This window comes from Rhinopithecus roxellana, chromosome 5 (assembly GCF_007565055.1).
Source record: "Rhinopithecus roxellana isolate Shanxi Qingling chromosome 5, ASM756505v1, whole genome shotgun sequence".
Classification (NCBI taxonomy): domain Eukaryota; kingdom Metazoa; phylum Chordata; class Mammalia; order Primates; family Cercopithecidae; genus Rhinopithecus; species Rhinopithecus roxellana.
This window is the reverse complement of record NC_044553.1, coordinates 39331506-39351944: the sequence shown is the minus strand read 5'-3', so window position 1 is coordinate 39351944 and position 20439 is coordinate 39331506. Positions and strand designations below refer to the sequence as shown.

Genomic DNA, 20439 nt, shown 5'->3' with positions numbered 1-20439 from the left:
ATTTCAACCAAGATAACGTATCACAACAGATTGAATGCAGAAGCAGATATATATGATATATTATATATATGATAATATGGCATATATATTAAAATATAGCATATATAATATATGGTTATATATGATATATTAAGTCAGACATTAAAGGGATTTGCAAAAATAGAAAATACCACTTCTCACTAAATTTTCTTTGTTTTGGAAACTTACGTTTAACATGTATTGAGCTTATTTTAATGAATTAATAAATCATTTTAATTACTAATATGGCAAATACTGATAGTTATACCCATATACACAAAAGCTTTTGGGGCCTCAGTAATGTTTTAGTATAAAGCAGTCCTGAAACCAAAAAGGTTGCAAACCCATGAATGAAGAAGAAAGATGGGTTCAATAAAAATGTAATACTTGAAATCTACTCATGTTTGACCTTAGAATTATGCCATGAGAATAGATTAGAATAGAAAACAGATTTATGGTCAGCTCATCCCATGGGAAATTAACTTCTGAAGTGAAACAGGGCTGGTTCATTGTTCATGAGAGCTGATCTGGAAGCCCTGGATAGCCTTTGGAATTGTGCTGTTGCTAAAAAGCTCTCAGGTATGTCATTTCACATGATGGTGCAAGGAGTTCTCCACTAGAGACAGTTGTGTTTTGCCTTGACTTTCAGGTAGCAGTAAAGCAGAACATGTTAGTTTCCCTACTCATTTTTCCTCTGATTCTGATTTCAGGCTCTCCTAAATAGCCGCGAGGATTCATCACAGCTGATGTTGGATACCAAATATCTCTTTCAAGTCACATTTCCTTTTACCCCCTCTCCACATGCTCTGGAAATGATTCAGATCCCCAGCAGTTTCAAGCTAGGCTTTCTGAATAGGTTATAGCAGGAGAAAAAGGCAATGCATTTTTTCCTCAAAAGCTAAGTGAAGATTCAATATGAGGGATGTGGTTTATTAATTGGCAATGGAAATTGGAATGTGATTTAAGGAAGAAAATAGACTTTTCTCAAATGGACCACATCATCTCTCACTCACAGTGACAGTGCTGCTGCTGTAATTTTGTAAGAATTCACATACACCAGCTGTCGTTGGAAAAGCCATGTCTCACTCTCAAATCTCAGCTGGTTTTGACTGAAATTCCTGGAGGGCTCATATTTTCTTCCACGTGCCTCTTGATCTGTTCTGTCTGTGGCAGGGCTCTACCAGGAGGGAGTGAGATCTGGGGACACAGTGGCTTCCAAGTTTTCTAAGGTTCATGTGAAGCCTGAGTACATTTACAAAGCTGCAAGTGGATTCCAGGGCTCAGTCTTCCAGGAAATAATCCCATTTGGCCACCATGGCCTGCCAAGAGCTCTCTTGCCCCATGCCTGCTGGGGACGGAAGGTTTTCATGAACTCGTTTTACTGAAAATGCCCTGCATTTAGAAATGTTTATTTTAGAAAAATTAGCCAGGCATGATGGCGGGCGCCTGTAGTCCCAGGTACTCAGGAGGCTGAGTTGGGAGAACAACGTGAACCCGGGAGGCAGAGATTGCAGTGAGCCAAGATCGCACCACTGCACTCTAGCCTGGACGACAGAGCCAGACTCCATCTCAAAAAATAAAAAAAGGTTATTTTAGACCCTTCTAAAATTTTTTTTTTTTTTTTTTTTTGAGACTCCGGAGTCTAGCTCTATTGCCAGGCTGGAGTGCAGTGGTGTGATCTCGGCTCACTGCAACCTCCGCCTCCCAGGTTCAAGTGATTCTCCTGCCTCAGCCTCCTGAGTAGCTGGGACTACAGGTACACACCACCACGCCCAGCTAATTTTTATATTTTTAGTAGAGACGGGTTTCACCATATTGGCCAGGATGGTCTTGATCTCTTGACCTTGTGGTCCGCCCGCCTCAGCCTCCCAAAGTGCTGGGATTACAGGCGTGAGCCACCGCACCCAGCTGACCCTTTTAATTTTTAAGAGAGTATTCAATCTGAGATGAATCATATGAAGTATTTTTATGTGTATATCTATTTTAAACTAATATATTATTAAAGCGTAATTGCCATGCCATTTATCTTCTCTGAAAGAACTTTTCTTCACATCTTACCTGCCAACATACTCACCATAATTTTTTTTATTTTTTAATATCTTTCATACAATAACTTAAAAAAAAAAACAACTCAGTTTAAAAAGGCAACCTAAATTATTTTCTCTCTCTAATCAGCATTTCAATGTATTTATTTTTTAATTTTCTCCAAAAGTAACAAAAAAATTATAATATGGGACCCTCCTTTTGAGAAATCTGTGTTTCCCAAGTTTTATGGGAACTGGCTATTTCTTGTCCCAGCACACCTTCTCATTGCTTCCTTTCAGAGCCTAAAACCTCATTTGATAAGCACTCCTAGTCTCTGGCCTGTGGATCCAGTGCTGTTGTGTTACCAACCCAAGAATCCCAACTGCACCTTCTGCGTCTAACAGTCACAGGTGATAGCTGTGATTCTATAATACAGACTGGTGTCTTAGAGGTAGCAATAATACAGGATTATGAAGCAATATCACCCTGCTAATATGTAATAATATCTTTTCATATTATAAGTGATTGAGTTTAGTTCATTTCAATACATTGTACATGAAAAAATGAAAAGTAGAACTTTAATAATACTTTAATCAATAAAATTAATTACCAAATGAATTGGGTCAGATTCTTTCATTGCAAGGAGATGACATGTCTGTTAACTGCACAAGTTTTATGCCTTTCTTTAGGGTCACACTGAAAGATGCTAGAATCTTTACAGATCCATAATATCTCATTTAAAGTATATTAAAATGTGTAGAAAGGAAGTAAACATGTCATAGTGCTGGCTCAGGCTGTGTCTCCAGGGTGCTTCCACACTGTCAGAATGAGGGGCTACTTGGCAGAGAATTGGCTGGATTTCTGATCCTGAGCTGTGACCTCTATGCCCTTTCTAGACCTTCCCCACCCCATGAGGAGCCATCACTGTTAATTTTCGGCTTCCATAACTCAGGATTTATGCCTCTTTTGTAGCACTTACGCTGGGCTGGAAGCCAAAAATGCTGCCCACTTCCTCTGTAGGCCTGTGAGCCCCAGAGGGCAGGTACCACATCCTCTGCATCCCTGCCTTCATCCTACTGCCAATGAGGTGGGAGAGAACTGACGGAGCCAAGTCCTGTTGGAGGACTGTGTGTGTGTGGCGGGGAGTCAACCATGGGACAAAGTAGGTCATGTTTGGGGACAGGGAGACCTGTGGAGGCTGAGGAGTTTATGTGTGGAAACATGGGGAGAGGGAGGCACTCACCCCACAGTCTTGATCAGTTCTACAAAGCTGACAGTGGCAAGGAGACCAAAATAGAGAAATGTTAAGAACATGCGGCCCAGGTGAATGTGAGGCCTGCTCAGTGAGTGGGCGCAGACACAGAGGTCAAACCTGCCAAGGTCTCCCTCCACAGTGGGGCTGGGCAGAAAGTTCCAGGAGTGAGTGAGGGATGCAGATGGCAGCGCGTGCCCAGCAGGGAGCATGGAAGTGCAGTGGAGGAAGAAAGCAAGCTGAGAAGCACTCTGAGAAGATAAGGAGATTAACCGGTGGGAGAGGTGCTTCACACCTCAAGCCGCGCGCCAGTCCTCACCTCTCACCGTCTGCTCTGTGGCTGCCAGTGCTGACTCTGGAAGGTACGTGCATGCTGACATTCAGTTAAAATACTCCAGCTTTTGAAGTGCTCGGAAAAGCATCCAGATGAGTACAGGCCACAGTGTTAGCAGGTCTTTGTGGTGGGAGCATGGGTGAGGGGTTTTGTTGCTGTTAATCTGTAAAATCTAATTTTTCTACAATACACATGAATTTATTTTGAAATAGTAAAGTGTTTTTTACATTAATAGTGGCATCAGGAAAGAGATTAAGCATACTTAAAATCACTAAGTTTTAAAATTTGATCCAGGTGACACATGATAACATAAGCCTCTGAGTACAGCTTACGGGGTTAGAAAAAGGTTTTTGACACTGAACATTTTGTAGTTATAAGTCTGAGATACATCCACATTGTTGTGTGTATCAATTTGTTCTTTTTTACTCTATGCTCATTTCACAGTTTAGTCTACAACTGGTGAACATTTGGGTCTTTCAAGTTTAGGCCTTCTATGAATAAAGGTGCTAGGACATTATGTGTGTGCGTATGTGTGTGTGCGTGTGTGTGTGTGTTTTTAAGGAAATAAGCATTATTTTCTCTGGCATATGTATGCAGGAGTAGAATGGCTTGGTCATAGAATATATCTGTTTCACTTTATTAGCTCCTACCAACCATTTTTCTACAGTGGTTATACCAACTTACACTCCCACCAGCAGAGAAAGGCAGTTCCAGTCTCTGTATCCTTGCCCACACTTTTGTATTGTCAGGCTTTTTAAGTTTCCTGATGCATAAGTAGTTATATCACACCGTAGTTTTACTTTGTATTTCTTTGATGACTAATAATAATGAGCACTTTTTTATATGTTTATTGACCACATAAGTATCCTCATTTGTGAAGTGACTACACAAGCCTTTTGTCCATTTTAAAAATAATCTTTATTGAGATACGATGTCCACATGTTTTGTTTCATGTTTTAAAACCCGTCATTTTAAAACATATACTTCAGTGTTTTCTTAATTTACAAGGATTTGCAACCATTGTCACTAACTCCAGAGTATTTTCATCACCCCAAAAAAGAAATCCCATACCCCTTAAGCAGCCACTCCCAACTCCCTCCTTCCCCCTTATTCTCTCTTCCCTCCACCTCCCAACTACTCATCTGCTTCCTGTCTCTACGGATTTGCTGATCCTGTACACTTCACATAGATGAAATCATACAATATGTGGCCTTTTGTGTCTGGCTTCTTTCATAGGATAGCGTTTTTAAGGTTGGACCATGTTGTAGCATGTGTCAGAACGTCATTCTTTTTGTTGCTGAATAGCAGTCTACTGGAGGGATAGACATTTTGTTTATTCGTTTGTCAGTTAGTGGACACTTGAGTTGCTTTCACTTTGGGCTAATAATGCTGCCATGAACATTTGTAGGTGCATTTTTTTCTTTTTTCCTTTTTTTTTTGAGACAGAGTCTCCCCGCGTTGCCCAGGCTGGAGTGCAGTGGTGTGATCTCAGCTCACTGCAACCTCCATCCCCTGAGTTCAAGCGATTGTCATGTCTCAGCCTCCCAAGTAGCTGGGATTACAGGTGCCTGCCACCACGCCTGGCTAATTTTTGTATAGTAGAGATGGGGTTTCACCATGTTGCCCAGGCTGGTCTTGAACTCCTGACCTCAGGTGATCTACCCACCTGGGCCTTCCTGGGATTACAGGCGTGAGCCATCACACCTGGCCAGTGAACATACATTTTCAATTATCCTGGGTATATATCTAGAAGTAGGATTGTGGGGTCATATGGTAACAGCTGTATATTTAACGTTTTGAATAACTGCCAAACTGTTTTCCACAGCTGCACCGTTGGAAAATGGCTACCCCACTTTACCTTTCCACCAGCAATGTATGAAAGTCCTTTTGTCCATTTTTAATTGAGTTAATGAAGCAGTATTTTAAAAGTAAAAAGTGGATATACCTTAAGTATCCAAACACAGGAAGTTGATTTAATAAATTATGACACTCCATAGGACAGAATAATGCTGAATCTATTACCAAAAAAGGTAGATCTATAAGTCTTAACAGAATATGTTAGACAAAGAAAGCAAGTAGCCCTATTTGCATGACTACCAAAGCTGTAGCTATGTGTTTGTGCCAGAAAAGTCTGGAAGAATAAACAACAAACCAAATAAGGGCAGTGAAAATGCAGGGCATGTGATGGGGGATTCAAGTTTTATTTTCTCATCTTTGGTATTGGTTCTTTTTAAAATAAACATGTATTTCTGTGGTAATTTTTAAGCCATATGTTTAGGTAAAACAGATATCAAAGGCAGTTTGTGCTTGGCATAAGGTTATTAGGGGAAGGTTTGAGAAGTTCTATGAACTCCTACTGGAAAGCAACTTCATGTCAAAATTTATTAAATGGGGCATTTTTGTCTTGTCAAAATGTTCATCGAAACATTGGCTCTGGCTGTGAAAAATTCTCTCATCATAAAAAGGATTGTTGACAATAAGTACAACAGAAAGTACTAAAATTAAATTTAGCTCATGATATAAATACTAAGTGAAAAACATCAAGATATAGAAATGTAATCAGTATACATGAACAGTATGACCTCAGTGGTCTCAAATCTATTCTTGCATACACCAAAATGTAAAAAGAAGTTTCTCTGAGTCGTGGGATTATAGGTGATTATCTTCTTCTTTATATCTTTTCCCCCCAAACTTTCTACAATCATATGTATAACATTTACAGTTTAAAATGCTTTAAATTTAGTTTGTAGCTTGCCCATGTTTAACCGTGAGGTCTAAAATGCTAGCTATGTGATATGACTTAAGGCCCATATGACTCAAAAATTGGAGTGTCGGTTAAAAAATGGTGTTTTCCAGGAATATGCAGTGACAGGAAGATGAAAATGCTATTATATAAGTTAAAGTAGTATATGGCATACAATTCCAGTTTTTAAAAAAGCACACACATATATGCTTATAAAGATACTAGAAGAAAACAAAATACCAACAGATCAGTTATTTGTTGGCATAGGGCATGTAGGCGATTACCTTCCCCTTTTTGTGTCCTTCTGTTTCCAGTTATTTATTCACTTATTTGACACAGAGTCTCACTCTGTCGCCTAGGCTGGACTGCAGTGGCGTGATCTCAGTTCACTGCAACATCTGCCTCCTGACTTCAAGTGATTCTCCTGCCTCAGCCTCCCGAGTAGCTGGGATTACAGGTGCACACCACAATGCCAGGCTAATTTTTGTATTTTTTGTAGAGATGGGGTTTCCTTATGTTGGCCAGGCTGGTCTCAAATTCCTGGCCTCAAGTGATCCACCTGCCTTGGCCTCCCAAAGTGTTGGGATTACAGGTGTGAGCCACCGTGCCCAGCCCTCTGTTTCAAGTTATTTATAATGAACATTGTAAGCACCTTTTATAATTTGAAAAATTTCGCAATTTAGTTTGAGAAGAAAAACATTGCCTTTATCTAGATATGGAATATCGGCCATCTTTTCTACTTGTCTTTCTCTTCCGTGCCTCCCAGCCATCCTTCTATTCCTCCTCTACTTGGTGCCATGGGTTTCTCTCGCCTTCCATTCCCATAGCTGCTCCTCTGTCTGGAGCTCATTTCTTCTTCTCCAGAACATAGCAATCTCTTAACCTAGTTTGTTTTCCTGCCAGCTGTCCCTTCTCTCTCTCTCTCTCTCTGACCTATTTCTGGAAGCACAAATGCTGGAATAATCCACGTGGATGACGCTGCTCCCTTGCTTAACAGCCCGTGGCTCACCATCCTAATGCTATTACTGGGAGTGCTCAGCCTGACCTTGTTACTGGCTGCCTTTTACAGGGCTGGGGAGTGGGGTGCAACAGTTACCAAGCCCCACCATGGGCCAGGCTCTGGAGGGCAGGCTTTTTTTTGTTAACTCACCTTTTGTGACAAAACCATGCAGCTTGACCATGCTAGCTTGGAAGTAGGGTTCCAAAGTGTGTATTCACGCTACTTACAGACTCAGCTCTGCTGCTGACCTTAAACTTGTTTAATCCCCCTGCTGCTTCTCAGCTGTAACACCGATGTCCTGCCTCCCTCCCAGGATAGTTTTGTGTTTCTGTGGCAGTTGGTAGCTGGTTTCCTTGTGAGCTGTTGTCCCTAAGGGATGCCCTGTAGGCCTTTGTTGCCTAGAGGTCTCTGGAACTGTGCTGGCTGCCCCTTTGCTGTAGGAGCTCAGCCCAACTCATGAGCTCCCCATTCTCTCTCCAGCCCCAGGGTGGGCTCCACATGGCAGATGTTTCTCATCAGAAATGTCCCCACTGTCACCTCCCCCATAAATGCATCCCTCTCAGATTTGACTCCGTTGAAATGTTCAGACCAGCGCTCCCAATTATCTTTATGTTCAGGGAGTCATGTCTTTGAATCTTGAAGGGACACACTCTGGAACACCTACCAAATTAACAGGGCCACACTGGCCTCCCTTCCCCCTTAACCATTTTGTCCTCATCTCCAGCAACGGCAACATAACCCCTGGGTGTCCCAAAGAAATCTAGGCCGCAGCACCCACATCTCCCTCTCCTCAACCCCACATGCCAAATCCAGCTCCTTCGCTTTCTCTTTCCTAAGCATGCTCCAAGTCCATCCCACTACATTGCTTTGTGGGCCTAAAAGGAAGAGGCTGTAGCACAAAACAAGATTTAAGGAGTTTACCTGAGCCAAAGTGAGGACAGATGCCTGGAAGGCCCAGACCCAAGTAACCTTGAACATTGTTTGGCCTTTGTTACAAGCAGTTTTTTTTTTTTTTTTGTAAAGGCAAAAAAGAGGGACAGGGAGTTGGCTGATACAAATTGTCAGGAATTCTCATTGGTTTACAGAAATAACATTGATTAGTGATTGGCTATACATTATTACACTACAGGGTGTGGGTTATAGTGTCCAGTGTGGCATTATTAGGTTGTTTTTTAGCTACTTGTGTGAATAGCAAGCAGTTTCAAGAGATGAGGCCAGGTGTGGTGGCTCATGTCTGTAATCCCAGCACCATGGGAGGCTGAGGTGCGCAGGTAACTTGAGGTCAGGAGTTCGAGACCAGCCTGGCCAACATGGTGAAACCCTGTCTCTACTAAAAATACAAAAATTAGCCTGGCATGGTGGTTTATGCCTGTAATCCCAACTACTTGGGAGGCTGAGGCAGGAAAATCACTTAAACCTGGGAGAATGAGGTTGCAGTGAGCCGAGATTGTGCCACTGCACTCCAGCCTGGGAGACAGAGAGATACTCTAGTCTCAAAATAATAATAATAATAATAATAATAAGATGAATACACAGCTCAAAGTGGGGACTAGAATGTTATTGCTGTCTCATTTTCATGACTCCCTGGGCCTGATAATTTAAAAGGACTTGCATTCCTCAGATAAAAGTTACTTTCGGCCGGGCGCGGTGGCTCAAGCCTGTAATCCCAGCACTTTGGGAGGCCGAGACGGGCGGATCACAAGGTCAGGAGATCAAGACCATCCTGGCTAACCCGGTGAAACCCCGTCTCTACTAAAAATACAAAAAACTAGCCGGGCGAGGTGGCGGGCGCCTGTAGTCCCAGCTACTCCGGAGGCTGAGGCAGGAGAATGGCGTGAACCCAGGAGGCGGAGCTTGCAGTGAGCTGAGATCTGGCCACTGCACTCCAGCCCGGGTGACAGAGCAAGACTCCGTCTCAAAAAAAAAAAAAAAAAAAGTTACTTTCTCACCTTTAGTCCATGACTTCCTACTTCCTTGCGTCTTGTCTGAATCGTTGCCATAGGCTCCTCTCATTTTTTCCTTGGCATCTCCAGCCTCACTCTGCCCCTTCCCCTGTCCCTCCCCAAGGCAGCCACTGTTCCCGCTATTGCTGCCACTCAGGGCAGCATGACCTAGCTGGCGCACTCCCTGTATTACCAACCTTGAGCTAAGTGCTTTATGCACTGACTCTTATCATTCTCCTGATAACCCCAGAGGGTAGATTTTAAGATCTCCACTTGACAGATTAGCAAAACCAAGCTTCAGAGAGGTCAGGTAACTAGCCTCAGTGGTGGTCCGGGACCAGGCAGCCACAGCCTGTCCCTGAAACCACTAGATGCTTGTGCTGCCTCAAGGCTGCCTCCCTGCCGTGGCCTGGGCCTGTCTGTTGACTTCCTTGTGAACAGACAGGGACCCTGGGTCTTTGGCTGTCAAATGTTTAATAAGTGGGTGCTTGCCTTGCAGGGAACCCACACCACCCTTACTCAGCCCCCTGGCTTTGGTTGGGGTCAGGCTCCACCATTTGCTGACCCTTATCTTTACTGCAAAAGTTCACCCTGACGGGAGGAATGTTTTTAAAAGTTTTTTTTTTTTTTTTTTTTTTTTGAGACGGAGTCTTGCTCTGTCCTCCAGGCTGGAGTGCAGTGGCAGGATCTCGGCTCACTGCGAGCTCCGCCTCCCGGGTTCACGCCATTCTCCTGCCTCAGCCTCCGGAGTAGCTGGGACTACAGGCGCCCGCCACCTCGCCCGGCTAGTTTTTTGTGTTTTTAGTAGAGACGGAGTTTCACCGTGTTAGCCAGGATGGTCTCGATCTCCTGACCTCGTGATCTGCCCGTCTCGGCCTCCCAAAGTGCTGGGATTACAGGCTTGAGCCACCGCGCCCGGCCTAAAAAGTTTTAAATTATAGCATCCGTTACAACAACATTTTCCATTGTGAAACCCCACAGAATTGATACTGTGCTGCCAGGATCAATCCTGACTGTGTCTGCCAGCTGCCAAAAAACCGGTTAGACGTGTTAAGTTCAGAAAACCTATTGTCTGATGCTTTCTCACTGATTAAATAAATGAGTTGTATTGACCCAGCATGTTGTAATAGTTGAAAGGTTATAAATTAATTGCATATACTCTATCCTATATGTAGATGTCTGAATAGCTACCATGGTACAAGCAAGAAGAGATTTTAGAAAGCTAAAACCATTGGCTTTTCTCACACTCTCGCCCTTCTTTTCACTTTTTCTCAGTTCATCTTGGGTAGAAGATGTGTGATCAGACCTTTCTTGTTAATGTATTTGGCTCATGTGACAAATGTTTCAAACAAAGAGCTCTGAGACCAGTTTTCAAGAAATCTCAACAACTCAGCTACTGTTCAACATGTGCAGAAATCGTAAGTGCCACTTTAAAAAAAATTTAGTTATCTGTCTTAAAACAGTCAAGCGAGAGTCCTGTGACAGACGAGTTGCCATAGAATCAGTTTCTATAACACACAATTTTCAGTATGCCTAGGACTTCGCGAGGCAGTATAGCATAGGGGTTCAGGATGTGTACTCTAGTGTCTGACTGCCTGGGTCCAAATCCTATTTATGTTCCTAGTTAGTGGTGTGCAAGGAGGTTCTCACCTTTCTCCTGAAGCCTGTTTTCCCATCTGCAAATAGAAATACTAATAGCACCTACATCATAAGAGTTTTATGAGGATCACATGATTTCATTTGATAACTTATTTTAAACAGTACCCAGCAAGGAAAGTGCTCAATGAATGTTTTAGCTTCTATTCTTTCTTAGGGCTAATACTTTTTTCTTCTGACTTCTACAAGTCTGCTTGGCAGGCAATCAAGCTAAAAGAGAAGCTGGCAAATAAACAGTCTGGGAGCATCTTTCCAAGGACAGGTCCCAGTGGTGTGTGGGTCCAGCTCTAATGAGGATGGAATCTTACAGGGCCTCAGTAGTGAGCAAAATTCAGCTCAGAAGTACTCCTTCGGCCTAAGCCTTCAACAAAGACTAGGAATGGAATACAAATCCTGGAATTTTTCAAAGTACACAAAATCAAGTCCGCACCAGAGGTGGCTGTGCACAGGCTTCAGATCTTGCAGGAAAAATGCCCACAGCATCACTGAAGCCCTAAGAATTAGTCCTATCTCAGAGAATTTGCAAAGCTGTGCTCAATAGTGCAGCTGAGCAGAGCCCACACTTGGTGAAAAGTGGTAAAGCACTCCTCCTGAAAAGCCCAGTAGGAAATCCTCACATATTTAAAACAACAAAATCCGTAATACAATCAAAGAGAGGAATACATTTTATCCAACTGAAAAAGAAAGGGCGCTTTTTATCCTTCTGATTCCATTGTAACCCCTGACAGTGATTACATTAAAAATTACTCCCTTAAAGCAAATAGCAAGTAAACAGCCTAGGGTGGCATAAAAACGCTTTGATACAGCATAGCAATTTGGATGTGTCTTCAGTCTAGGTGTAAGGGGCTTCTACCTGTAGTATATTTCTACAGCCTATGTTCTAACTTGGCTCTGTGAATTGTAGAACTGAGGACATTTAGTTCTTAAAAACAAACCTGCTTTCTGGGGGCCTTACCCCCGCCCCCCATTATTTATTAATCTAACTCTTCTGCTTTTTAAACAGCTTCCCCTGCAAAATCCCAGATTTTGAGTCCTCTGTGGCACACAGGTTCTCCCAGGCACAGGGGCCAGGCCTGGAGATACTCTTCTAGGGAACAGTTGACAGCTGGCACTACTATTAGGTTGGTGCAAAAGTAATTTTGGTTTTTGCCATTGCTTTCAATTGAAGCAATGGTGCGATCTCAGCTCATTGTAACCTCTGACTCCAGGGTTCAAGCGATTCTCGTGCCTCAGCCTCCTGAGTAGCTGACGTTACAGGCATGCACCACCACACCTAGCTAATTTTTGTAGTTCTAGTAGAGAGAGGGTTTCACCATGTTGGCCAGGCTGGTTTTGAACTCCTGACCTCAGGTGATACACCCATCTTGGCCTCCCAAAGTGTTGGGATTACAGGTGTGAACCACCGTGCCCAGCCCATACCATCTTACTTAATTCTCATAACAATTCTCATTGCTTTCAATTGAAAGCAATGGCAAAAACCACAATTACTTTAATACAATCTCTACTCTCTACTTGGGGGTTCCCAAATATTCAGACAGCATCATTCAGCTGAGGAGACATCCAGTGACTGACAGCTGGCCTTTCATTCAAGTGTCTGGGATTATGTAGACGCAGTCCCCACTGGGCCCTTTTCATGAATAGGAGTGACCCTTTATCTCAACCACTGTGGAATGTAGCTGACCTCACTTTTCTGATATCTGGCTTCCTCAGCGGGAGTGAACACCAAAATACAAGAAAGCACTTGGCAAACTGCCCAACCATTAAAAGTTTGATGGCCTTATATCTAGAAAGTTGATTCTCCAGGTTGGAGGCTATTTGAGGTTTATTTTACATAAAGAACCCCCAGAAGAGGGCACACACCAGTGAGAAGTACCACGTGCCTCAGATCTTCACAGCCAGGAGGACCCCGAACCACACACACACATCCTGCCAAAGTCCAGAGCCAGCCTAAGGAGGTGATGAGACGAGGCTGCCTTGCCTGAGCCCCCCGAGATGGCCCTTGTGAAAAGTATACCCCATGACCCAGTGTCTCATTTAAATTACCTCATGTGAACTGCTCAAGTGTATCAGGCAGCCTCAGTAATAATAACAGATGCATATTGTGTGCCATGCACTGCTCTCTCCGCATGCCATACAGAGTCTGGAGGAGGTGTTGTCTCCCGTTTACAGAAGAGCCAGAGACACTGACAAGTAAATCCCTCAGGCCACACAGCAGAGCCAGGATTTGCCCCCAGGCAGTCAGATCTAGACAGAGCCTGTGCTCTTAACCTTTTGCTCTACAAACTCTCAAACAGGTGTAACATTTTTGCTTTTAAATTTTTACATTCTTATACTTAAATAATTGTATTTATATGTTTATTCATTTATAAAAATGTTTTGTTATACATTTATATTTTTAACATAGTTTATACAGATTTATATATTTTATATATTGTTTTATACATCAATTTAATAAACTAGCATTAACTGAGCACCTACCATATGCAAGTACTATGCTAAATACTTAAATACTGAGGAACAATGACAAATAAATCTATTAATATATGGATGGGAACAGAAAAGAGAACTAGCAGTGAATAAGCATCTGCTATGTACGGAGAAGTCTGCTAAAGTCTTCACCCACACTATCTTTTTGTTTTTTTGAGTCTCACTCTGTTGCCCAGGCTGGAATGCAGTAGCATGATCTCCGCTCACTGCAACCTCTGACTCCAGGGTTCAAGTGATTCTCGTGTCTCAGCCTCCTGAGTAGCTGAGGTTACAGCCATGCACCACCACACCCGGCTACTTTTTGTATTTTTAGTAGAGAGAGGGTTTCACCATGTTGGCCAGGCTGGTTTCGAACTCCTGACCTCAGGTGATACACCCACCTTGGCCTCCCAAAGTGTAGGGATTACAGGTGTGAACCACCGCGCCCGGCCCACACCATCTTACTTAATTCTCATAACAATCCTATGAAGCAGATCCTATGAAGAAGCTTTTCCAGATAAGGAAACTGAGGATCTCAGACTCTAACCTGTAAAACAACTATGTACAGATTAAAATATCAAGTACCTTCAACTTTTCTCGGATAGAGGGGGTCCGGGACAGTAAGTGCAGGCTGGCTCCTCTGGGAGGGAGCAGGTACAGAGAGGTGGGGACAGCACCCAAGATTCTGCTTAGTGATGTTCCAGCAGAATTTGTAACTTTGATCTGCCTTCTCATTCTCTGCAAAAACGCATGCAAGATCACGGAAGAGGCAAAAAGGAGAAGGCTTGAGTTGGATCAGCCACACCAAAGTCTAGAAGACTATGGAGCCAGCCTGTCTGGGTCCAAATCCTGTCTCTCCCTCTTTCTTGGAAGGTGCCCCCTGAGTAATCACTTAGTCTTTCTGTGCCTCAGTTTCCTCTTCTGTAAAGTGGGGATAAGAGTGCCCATTCAAGGTGACTCCTGCGAGGATTAAACAAATGCGATTTAAAGCACTTAGAACACTTCAGGCGCTTGGGGCGAGGGGATGCTTCAGTCTGACGGAAGTCACTAAATGTGCATCCTGGTAGAACTGTGCCAGCCCTTCATTCTAAAGGGCTGGAGGTGGCCTCAGAAGTGAGGGATCCCAGATGCCTGGGCGTGGGCTCAGAAGCCCCAGGTCTGAGCTTGCGTGCCCACCGACCCACGGCCATCTCCTTTTGCCGCCCCCAAGCCAGGGACCTGATTCCTGCGTGAAGAAAAGAAAACCTAAGGGTGGGCCTCCTAATGCCTCAGAGACTCCGTCTCAGAACCCAGCAACTACTTTTATTTTTGTTTATTTAGATTAACAAACGAGGAGGGTTTCCGGTTCCTTGTTGGGGGAGCACCATAGCTACCTGCGGCCAAGCCTCGTAGCCATCTCCTCTCCCGTCCTCTCTCTGCGTACAGGAGCCACGGGCTCGCAGCCCGCAATCAAGTCCCACAGAGCGGAGATCTGCACAAGAGGCTTGGGGATGGGAGGGCCGTGTCGCGGGAGCCTCACCGGCCTCCCCAGAAGCGGGAAGTCCCGAGGTGGAATCCCGGTTTGGCCCTTCCCTCGGTGTGCGTCCTCGGGCAAATCACCCAGCATTCCTGAGGCTCAGTTTGCCCGCCGGTAAAATGAGCCTGACACTCCCTGCCTCTCCGGGGTAGTGCGCAGCAGCGCTGACGCGGACATCGCACCGGGCACTGCGCCAGAGCGCGCGCCCAGGTGCCGGGGTCTGGGGGCTCAGGCGCAGCCGGGCCCGCAGCTGCTGGCGTCATCGCGGAGGGCGGGACCGTGGGGCGGCGCTCCGAGCCGGGGACGGCAGCTGGAGCGGCGCCCACCACGGCTCAGCGCATCCACGCTCTCCGCTTCCCTCCCCGCCGCGTCCCCGCGCGAAGATGGCAACCGAGGCGCTGCACGAGAACGAGACGCTGGCGTCGCTGAAGAGCGAGGCCGAAAGCCTCAAGGGCAAGCTGGAGGAGGAGCGGGCCAAGCTGCACGACGTGGAGCGTGAGTGCGGGCTGGGAGGCGGGCGGGGCAAGCCGGACACCCTCGCGACTTCCCTGGCGGGGGCGACCGGGGCTGCGACGGGAGCCAGGCCCGCGCCACCTCCCGGGAGCAGGGCCCCAGGGCCCGGGCGCGCAGGTGAGCCGCGGGTAGCAGTCCCGAGCCCCGGGGCGCGCGGGCGTGGGGCCCTCGGAGGGTCCGGGCACCTGGTAGACCCCCGCCGCCAGCTAGCGGAGGACTGCGGGACTTGCTAACCTCGTCACCTGCCTGGAAGCTGCGAACTGATCGCGTTCTTGCCCCTCCCATGCGTAGGGCAAGAGGTGGGGTGTCGGTGGTGACGACCGAGCGCGGCGAGCCCGTGTGGGCGCGGCCTGGGAGAGACTCCTGTTTTGTTTTTTAATGATCGTCTAGCTTTCTCCATCACTGTTTTGTGTTTTCTCAGTTTTGCTTTTATGAGACTGCAATTTCAAAGCTCATGTTTCCAACCTCTCCCCTATCCTTGGGGGCGGGAAGCTGGATGACTGAGAGAGAAGGGAAGTGGAGGAGCTCACCAAATTCAACCTTTCAGTTCGTTTAAGGCTGTTTAAGAAGCTTTTGGATCGATCTGGTGGATTGGCATAAAAGAGCCATAGCAATCTTAAACTTGCATTGTTCACCACCACCACCACCACCACCGTAATTCAGAACTGACTGTGATTTTTATGAGTGAGTGATTAGATTAAATAGCCAGGTTCAGTGACTCTTGGCCAGAACAATATTCCTTTATTTTGTCAGAGGGCTCCTCCTCAGCAGAGCTTGGGCTGGGGACCAGGCTTGGGGAAGTGGTAGTATCTGCTCACTTTCCAGCTCCGAGGGTGGCATCTCCCCTTTGCTGAGCAAGGCCTCACACCGTGCCCTCGCGCACACCTTGACGTTGTTCTCCTGCCGTTCCTAATCGGTGCCACCCTTTACATTCTATTTGGAATGGAAAAATGGGGTTCATGCTAGGGCCTTTAGCCTTTGATCTCTGAAGATGACTTAAGAGAAGTGGATGACCTGAATCTAGCGTGTGCTGTGCTTTCCTAGGGGTCTCCTTTAAACAGGAGGCACTCTAAGCTTAGAAATCGTATCCAGCAATCACTAACCACAAACCCCAAATAATGTGGTAATGCGAATTGAGAATTACTTTTCTTACATAACAAGAGCAAAGGTGGAAGATCACCTGCTTTTGTTCCGCTGCACCCCCCACTCCCACTACCCCCCATCAGGGACCCAGGCTCCTTCTGCTTTCTTCTCCACACCTTAGAGCAGTGGCATTTGCCCCATGATTATAATATGATTGCCACAGCTCCAGACATCACTTCTGTATCCAAGGCAGGAAGAAGGGGGAATATGGACACCAATCTCTCTTTGCTGCCTATCAAGAAAGCAAAGCAAAAGTTTTCCCAGAAATCCTCCTCCCAGTGTGAGACCAGCTTGGCCAACATGGTGAAAAGTATTCATAGGTCGTCTAACTTATCCATTTGACAGATGAGGAAACTGAAGCACAAAGAAGTTAAAAGACTTACCGAAGGTCCCCTGCTGATAAGTTAAAGGACTTACCGGATGTACACACACACACCCCCCCTCCCCCCGCCAGGCAATCAGAGTACCAGCTCAGGCTCACTTCAAATTTCTTTTGCCAAACCCCTTTGAGCTTCATGCAGAGGGCGTTCTCCAGAAACTCACTTATTCAGTAGTGCAGGCTGCATGCCTGGATAGTTTCAGCTTTTCTGTGAATTTGTAAGTTGCCTTAAGACAGAGAGATAGCAGAGATGCAGCTTTTCAACAGGGAACCTCAGGGGGCAAATGCAGTCAATCCAAAAGAGGAAACTTTTTTTTGTCTTGCCAAGAGTGTGGTGCCCTCAAAAGCTAGGGCCAGATTTTAGACCCACAGTGGAAGGGTCTGTCCCTACCTGCATGTGTCAGAATTTTGAGCTGGAAAGACCAGAGTCATGTGGTTGTGTCCCTCTTGATGCCCCTGCAGCTGCCAGACCACTTCTCTTCCACGCCCCATAAAACCTTTGCTCTCTGAAGGTTCTTATCACTCTATTGACCACTTCCCCTTTGACATGTCTCCTGATCTCCCAGACAGGTTCTCTCATTTCTTTTCTTTCTTTTTTTTGGGTGGGGGGGACAGAGTCTCACTCTGTCGTGCCCAGGCTGGAGTGCAATGGTGTGGTCTTGGCTCACTGCACCTCCACCTCCCGGGTTCAAGCGATTCTCCTGCCTCAGCCTCCCAAGTAGCTGGGACTATAGGCATGTGCCACCACACCCAGGTAATTTTTGTATTTTTAGTAAGCTTCACCATGTTGGCCAGGCTGGTCTCGAACTCCTGACCTCAAGTGATATGCCCGCCTGAGCCTCCAAAAGTACTGGGATTGTAGGTGTGAGCCACCGTGCTCAGCCATTCTTTTCTTTATTCATCTGGTTTTTTTTTTTTTAAGAGACAGGGTCTCAGCCAGGCAGGGTGGCTCAGACCTGTAATCCCAGCACTTAGGGAGGCCAAGGCAGGTGGATCATGAGGTCAGGAGATCGAGACCATCCTGGCCAATGCGGTGAAACCCCGTCTCTAACAAAAATTAATTGGGCGCGGTAGCAGGTGCCTGTAATCTCAGCTACTTGGGAGGCTGAGGCAGGAGAATAGCTTGAACCAGGTTCAAGCTTAGAGGTTGCAGTGAGCTGAGATCTTGCCACTGCACTCCAGCCTGGTGAAGTGAGACTCATCTCAAAAAAAAGACAAAAAGAGAGAGAGAGACAGGGTCTCACTCTGTCACCCAGGCTGGAGTGGAGTGGAGTTATAGCTCAGTGCAGCTTCAACCTCCTGGGCTCAAGCAGTCCTCCTGCCTCAGCCTCCCAGGTAACTGGGACTACAGGTACGTACTACTACACCTGGCTACTTTTGTTTCAAAATTCGTCGTAGAGACAGGATCTCACTATGTTGCCCAGGCGGGTCTTGAACTCCTGACCTCAAATGATCCTACCGCCTTGGCCTCCTAAAGTGCTGGGATTATAGGCATGAGCCACTGCGTGCCTAGCCAGGTTCTCTCACTTCTTAAGGACTTTGGCATTTCTTCGGACTGTGGCTTGAGTCTTCTTCTTGCCTCTAAGCCCTGCCCCATCCTGTGAGATGACATGCGGCCCCCTCACCTTCACAACCCCTGCCGCACACATGCCTGGGTTCTTGTCAGCACTCAGGACTGCTCCTCTTCCCACATCTCCAATCACTGCCTCCACCGCCAAGCATACTCTCTCCCTGGGGAGATCTCCTTCCTCCAGGATCCTAGCTCTCCTCTCTTCCAGTCTCTCAGCCCCTTCCTTTCTTCTCTTCCTTCAGTATCCAGTGTTGAGACTTTAGCCACCATTTCAGCAACCGTCTTGCCAAGCAATCCAAATTTCCTTGTCCTTCTGTCTCTTCATGGGAGCTGCCTGGCAGAACCTCAGCCTGGATGAATCTACTGTCCCCTCTCTCTCGTGCCTGCAGCTGAACATCAGATGCTGCTGTAGAAGCGGCACACAGGAGGCTCACTGAGACCACTCTCAGTCCCACAGTCACTAGTTCACCGAGGCTCTCAGAGCTGGCTGGAGTTTCTCTGGTCAGCTCTTCACAGTGAAAATTTTAGACTCTCTCTATGCGGCATGGGTCTCTGACTCCTCCCCTTCCACCGGGACTCCTTCTCCACAGAAAATGAAAGCTCTAAACTGATCCCTCCATGTCACACTTCCAAACCCACCTCCACATGCAGTGACCTCAAACCTGTCCCTGTCATGGCTTTGTCAGTCCCCTCCCACCACCAAGCGTGAGATCCTATCATCTCCAGCCTTCAGTCAGCTTGACCTAGTGGTTATTCCTGTCTGCACCCCTCTGTTGACATGTACACACACCCAAGCCTGTCACTCATTCAACATATTCTGCCAGCCCATTGTATGTCAGGCACTGTTCTCAGCCCTGGGGGATACTGAGGTGAACAAGTCAGACCAGCATCCCTCCCTGGCAGAGCTTCCATTCCAGTGTGGGAGTGACACACTAGGTGACACGCTAGATGACACGCGTTAGGGAGAAAATAACTAAAGCAGACAGCGGAAAATGAGGTGTGGGGGAGCAGAAGCTTTAGAGAAGGTAGCCCAGGGAAGCCTCATTGAGAAGGGCCTTTGAATCCGGACCCGAAGGAAGAGAACCAGCACCAGGACTACCATCTGGAGAGCAAGCTTCAAGCAAAAGGATGAGCTAGGCAGAGGCCCTGGGAGGGGCTGTGTTTGGCATATCTGATGTATCTGAGGAAGAACGAGGAGGCAGGTGTGTCTGGAGGGGAGTGTGCAGGGCAGAATCCAGCTGCAGGTTATGCTGGGAGCTCATGCAGGACCCTGTGGGCACAGTGAAGATTTGGGCTCTTATTCCCAGTGAGTCGGGAAGCCCTTGGAGGGTTTCTAGAGAGAGGATGGATCTGATTGCTTTACTGGGCTCACTCTGCCTGTCATGTTTTGTGACAGAACAAGACAGCTTGAGGGAGGGAAATAAAGTGTGAGAGCTAAGTGACCTGGGGTGAGAATTCTTGACAAATATCTCTTTCCCTCTTATCAGAGAGCCTGCCTTGGGTGCCACTTTCCAGCTCCTAATGGAAGTTACAGCTGAAGGTGGAAGAGCGAGAGATGATTTCTGAGCTTCTCTTGGTCCCATAGTTGACCCTGCAGCCGCTTTTACCTTACCCCAGCCCAGACTCGCCCAGCTCCTTCCTCAGTGTGTTCATCCCTTGGCACTCAGGTGGGAAAGGGAGGAAAGGATACTGATGAGTTTTACTTGTGAAAGTATAAGCTGGAGCCCTGCCAGGTGTCAAACAACTGTGCTGTCATTTTTCCCTGTGTGAAGGAAAGTGGTATCATCACCATCTGTGGGATGAACAAGCAGGCTTAGCAAAGTCAAATGATTTGTTGAGGGTCATGTAGCTGGTTAGTGGTTGGGCTGGGATTCAGTTTGG

General features: G+C 46.3%; 2 protein-coding genes and 1 long non-coding RNA gene across 4 annotated transcripts in view; 2 read left to right on the top strand and 1 right to left on the bottom strand.

The window, feature by feature from the left end:
- MYO5C (myosin VC) overlaps positions 1–1481 on the top strand; it is a 107678-nt gene extending 106197 nt beyond the window's left edge. Inside the window, exon 42 of one of the 2 annotated variants that reach the window (XM_030930653.1) lies at positions 729–1481. In XM_030930653.1, coding sequence (XP_030786513.1) covers positions 729–881 — 153 coding nt within the window. In that variant the 3' untranslated portion in view covers positions 882–1481. The remainder of the gene's footprint in view (positions 1–728) is intronic. The other variant, XM_010361389.2, reaches the window with a different exon arrangement.
- The window catches only part of LOC104660905, a 31929-nt gene extending 16696 nt beyond the window's left edge, over positions 1–15233 (bottom strand). The window contains exons 1-2 of the long non-coding RNA XR_747782.2: positions 14811–15233; positions 14023–14175 (exon numbers count right to left, since the gene is read on the bottom strand). This is a non-coding gene — a long non-coding RNA (uncharacterized LOC104660905). The remainder of the gene's footprint in view (positions 1–14022; positions 14176–14810) is intronic.
- The window catches only part of GNB5 (G protein subunit beta 5), a 55293-nt gene continuing 50070 nt past the window's right edge, over positions 15217–20439 (top strand). The window contains exon 1 of the mRNA XM_010361391.2: positions 15217–15448. Coding sequence (XP_010359693.1) covers positions 15337–15448 — 112 coding nt within the window. The 5' untranslated portion in view covers positions 15217–15336. The remainder of the gene's footprint in view (positions 15449–20439) is intronic.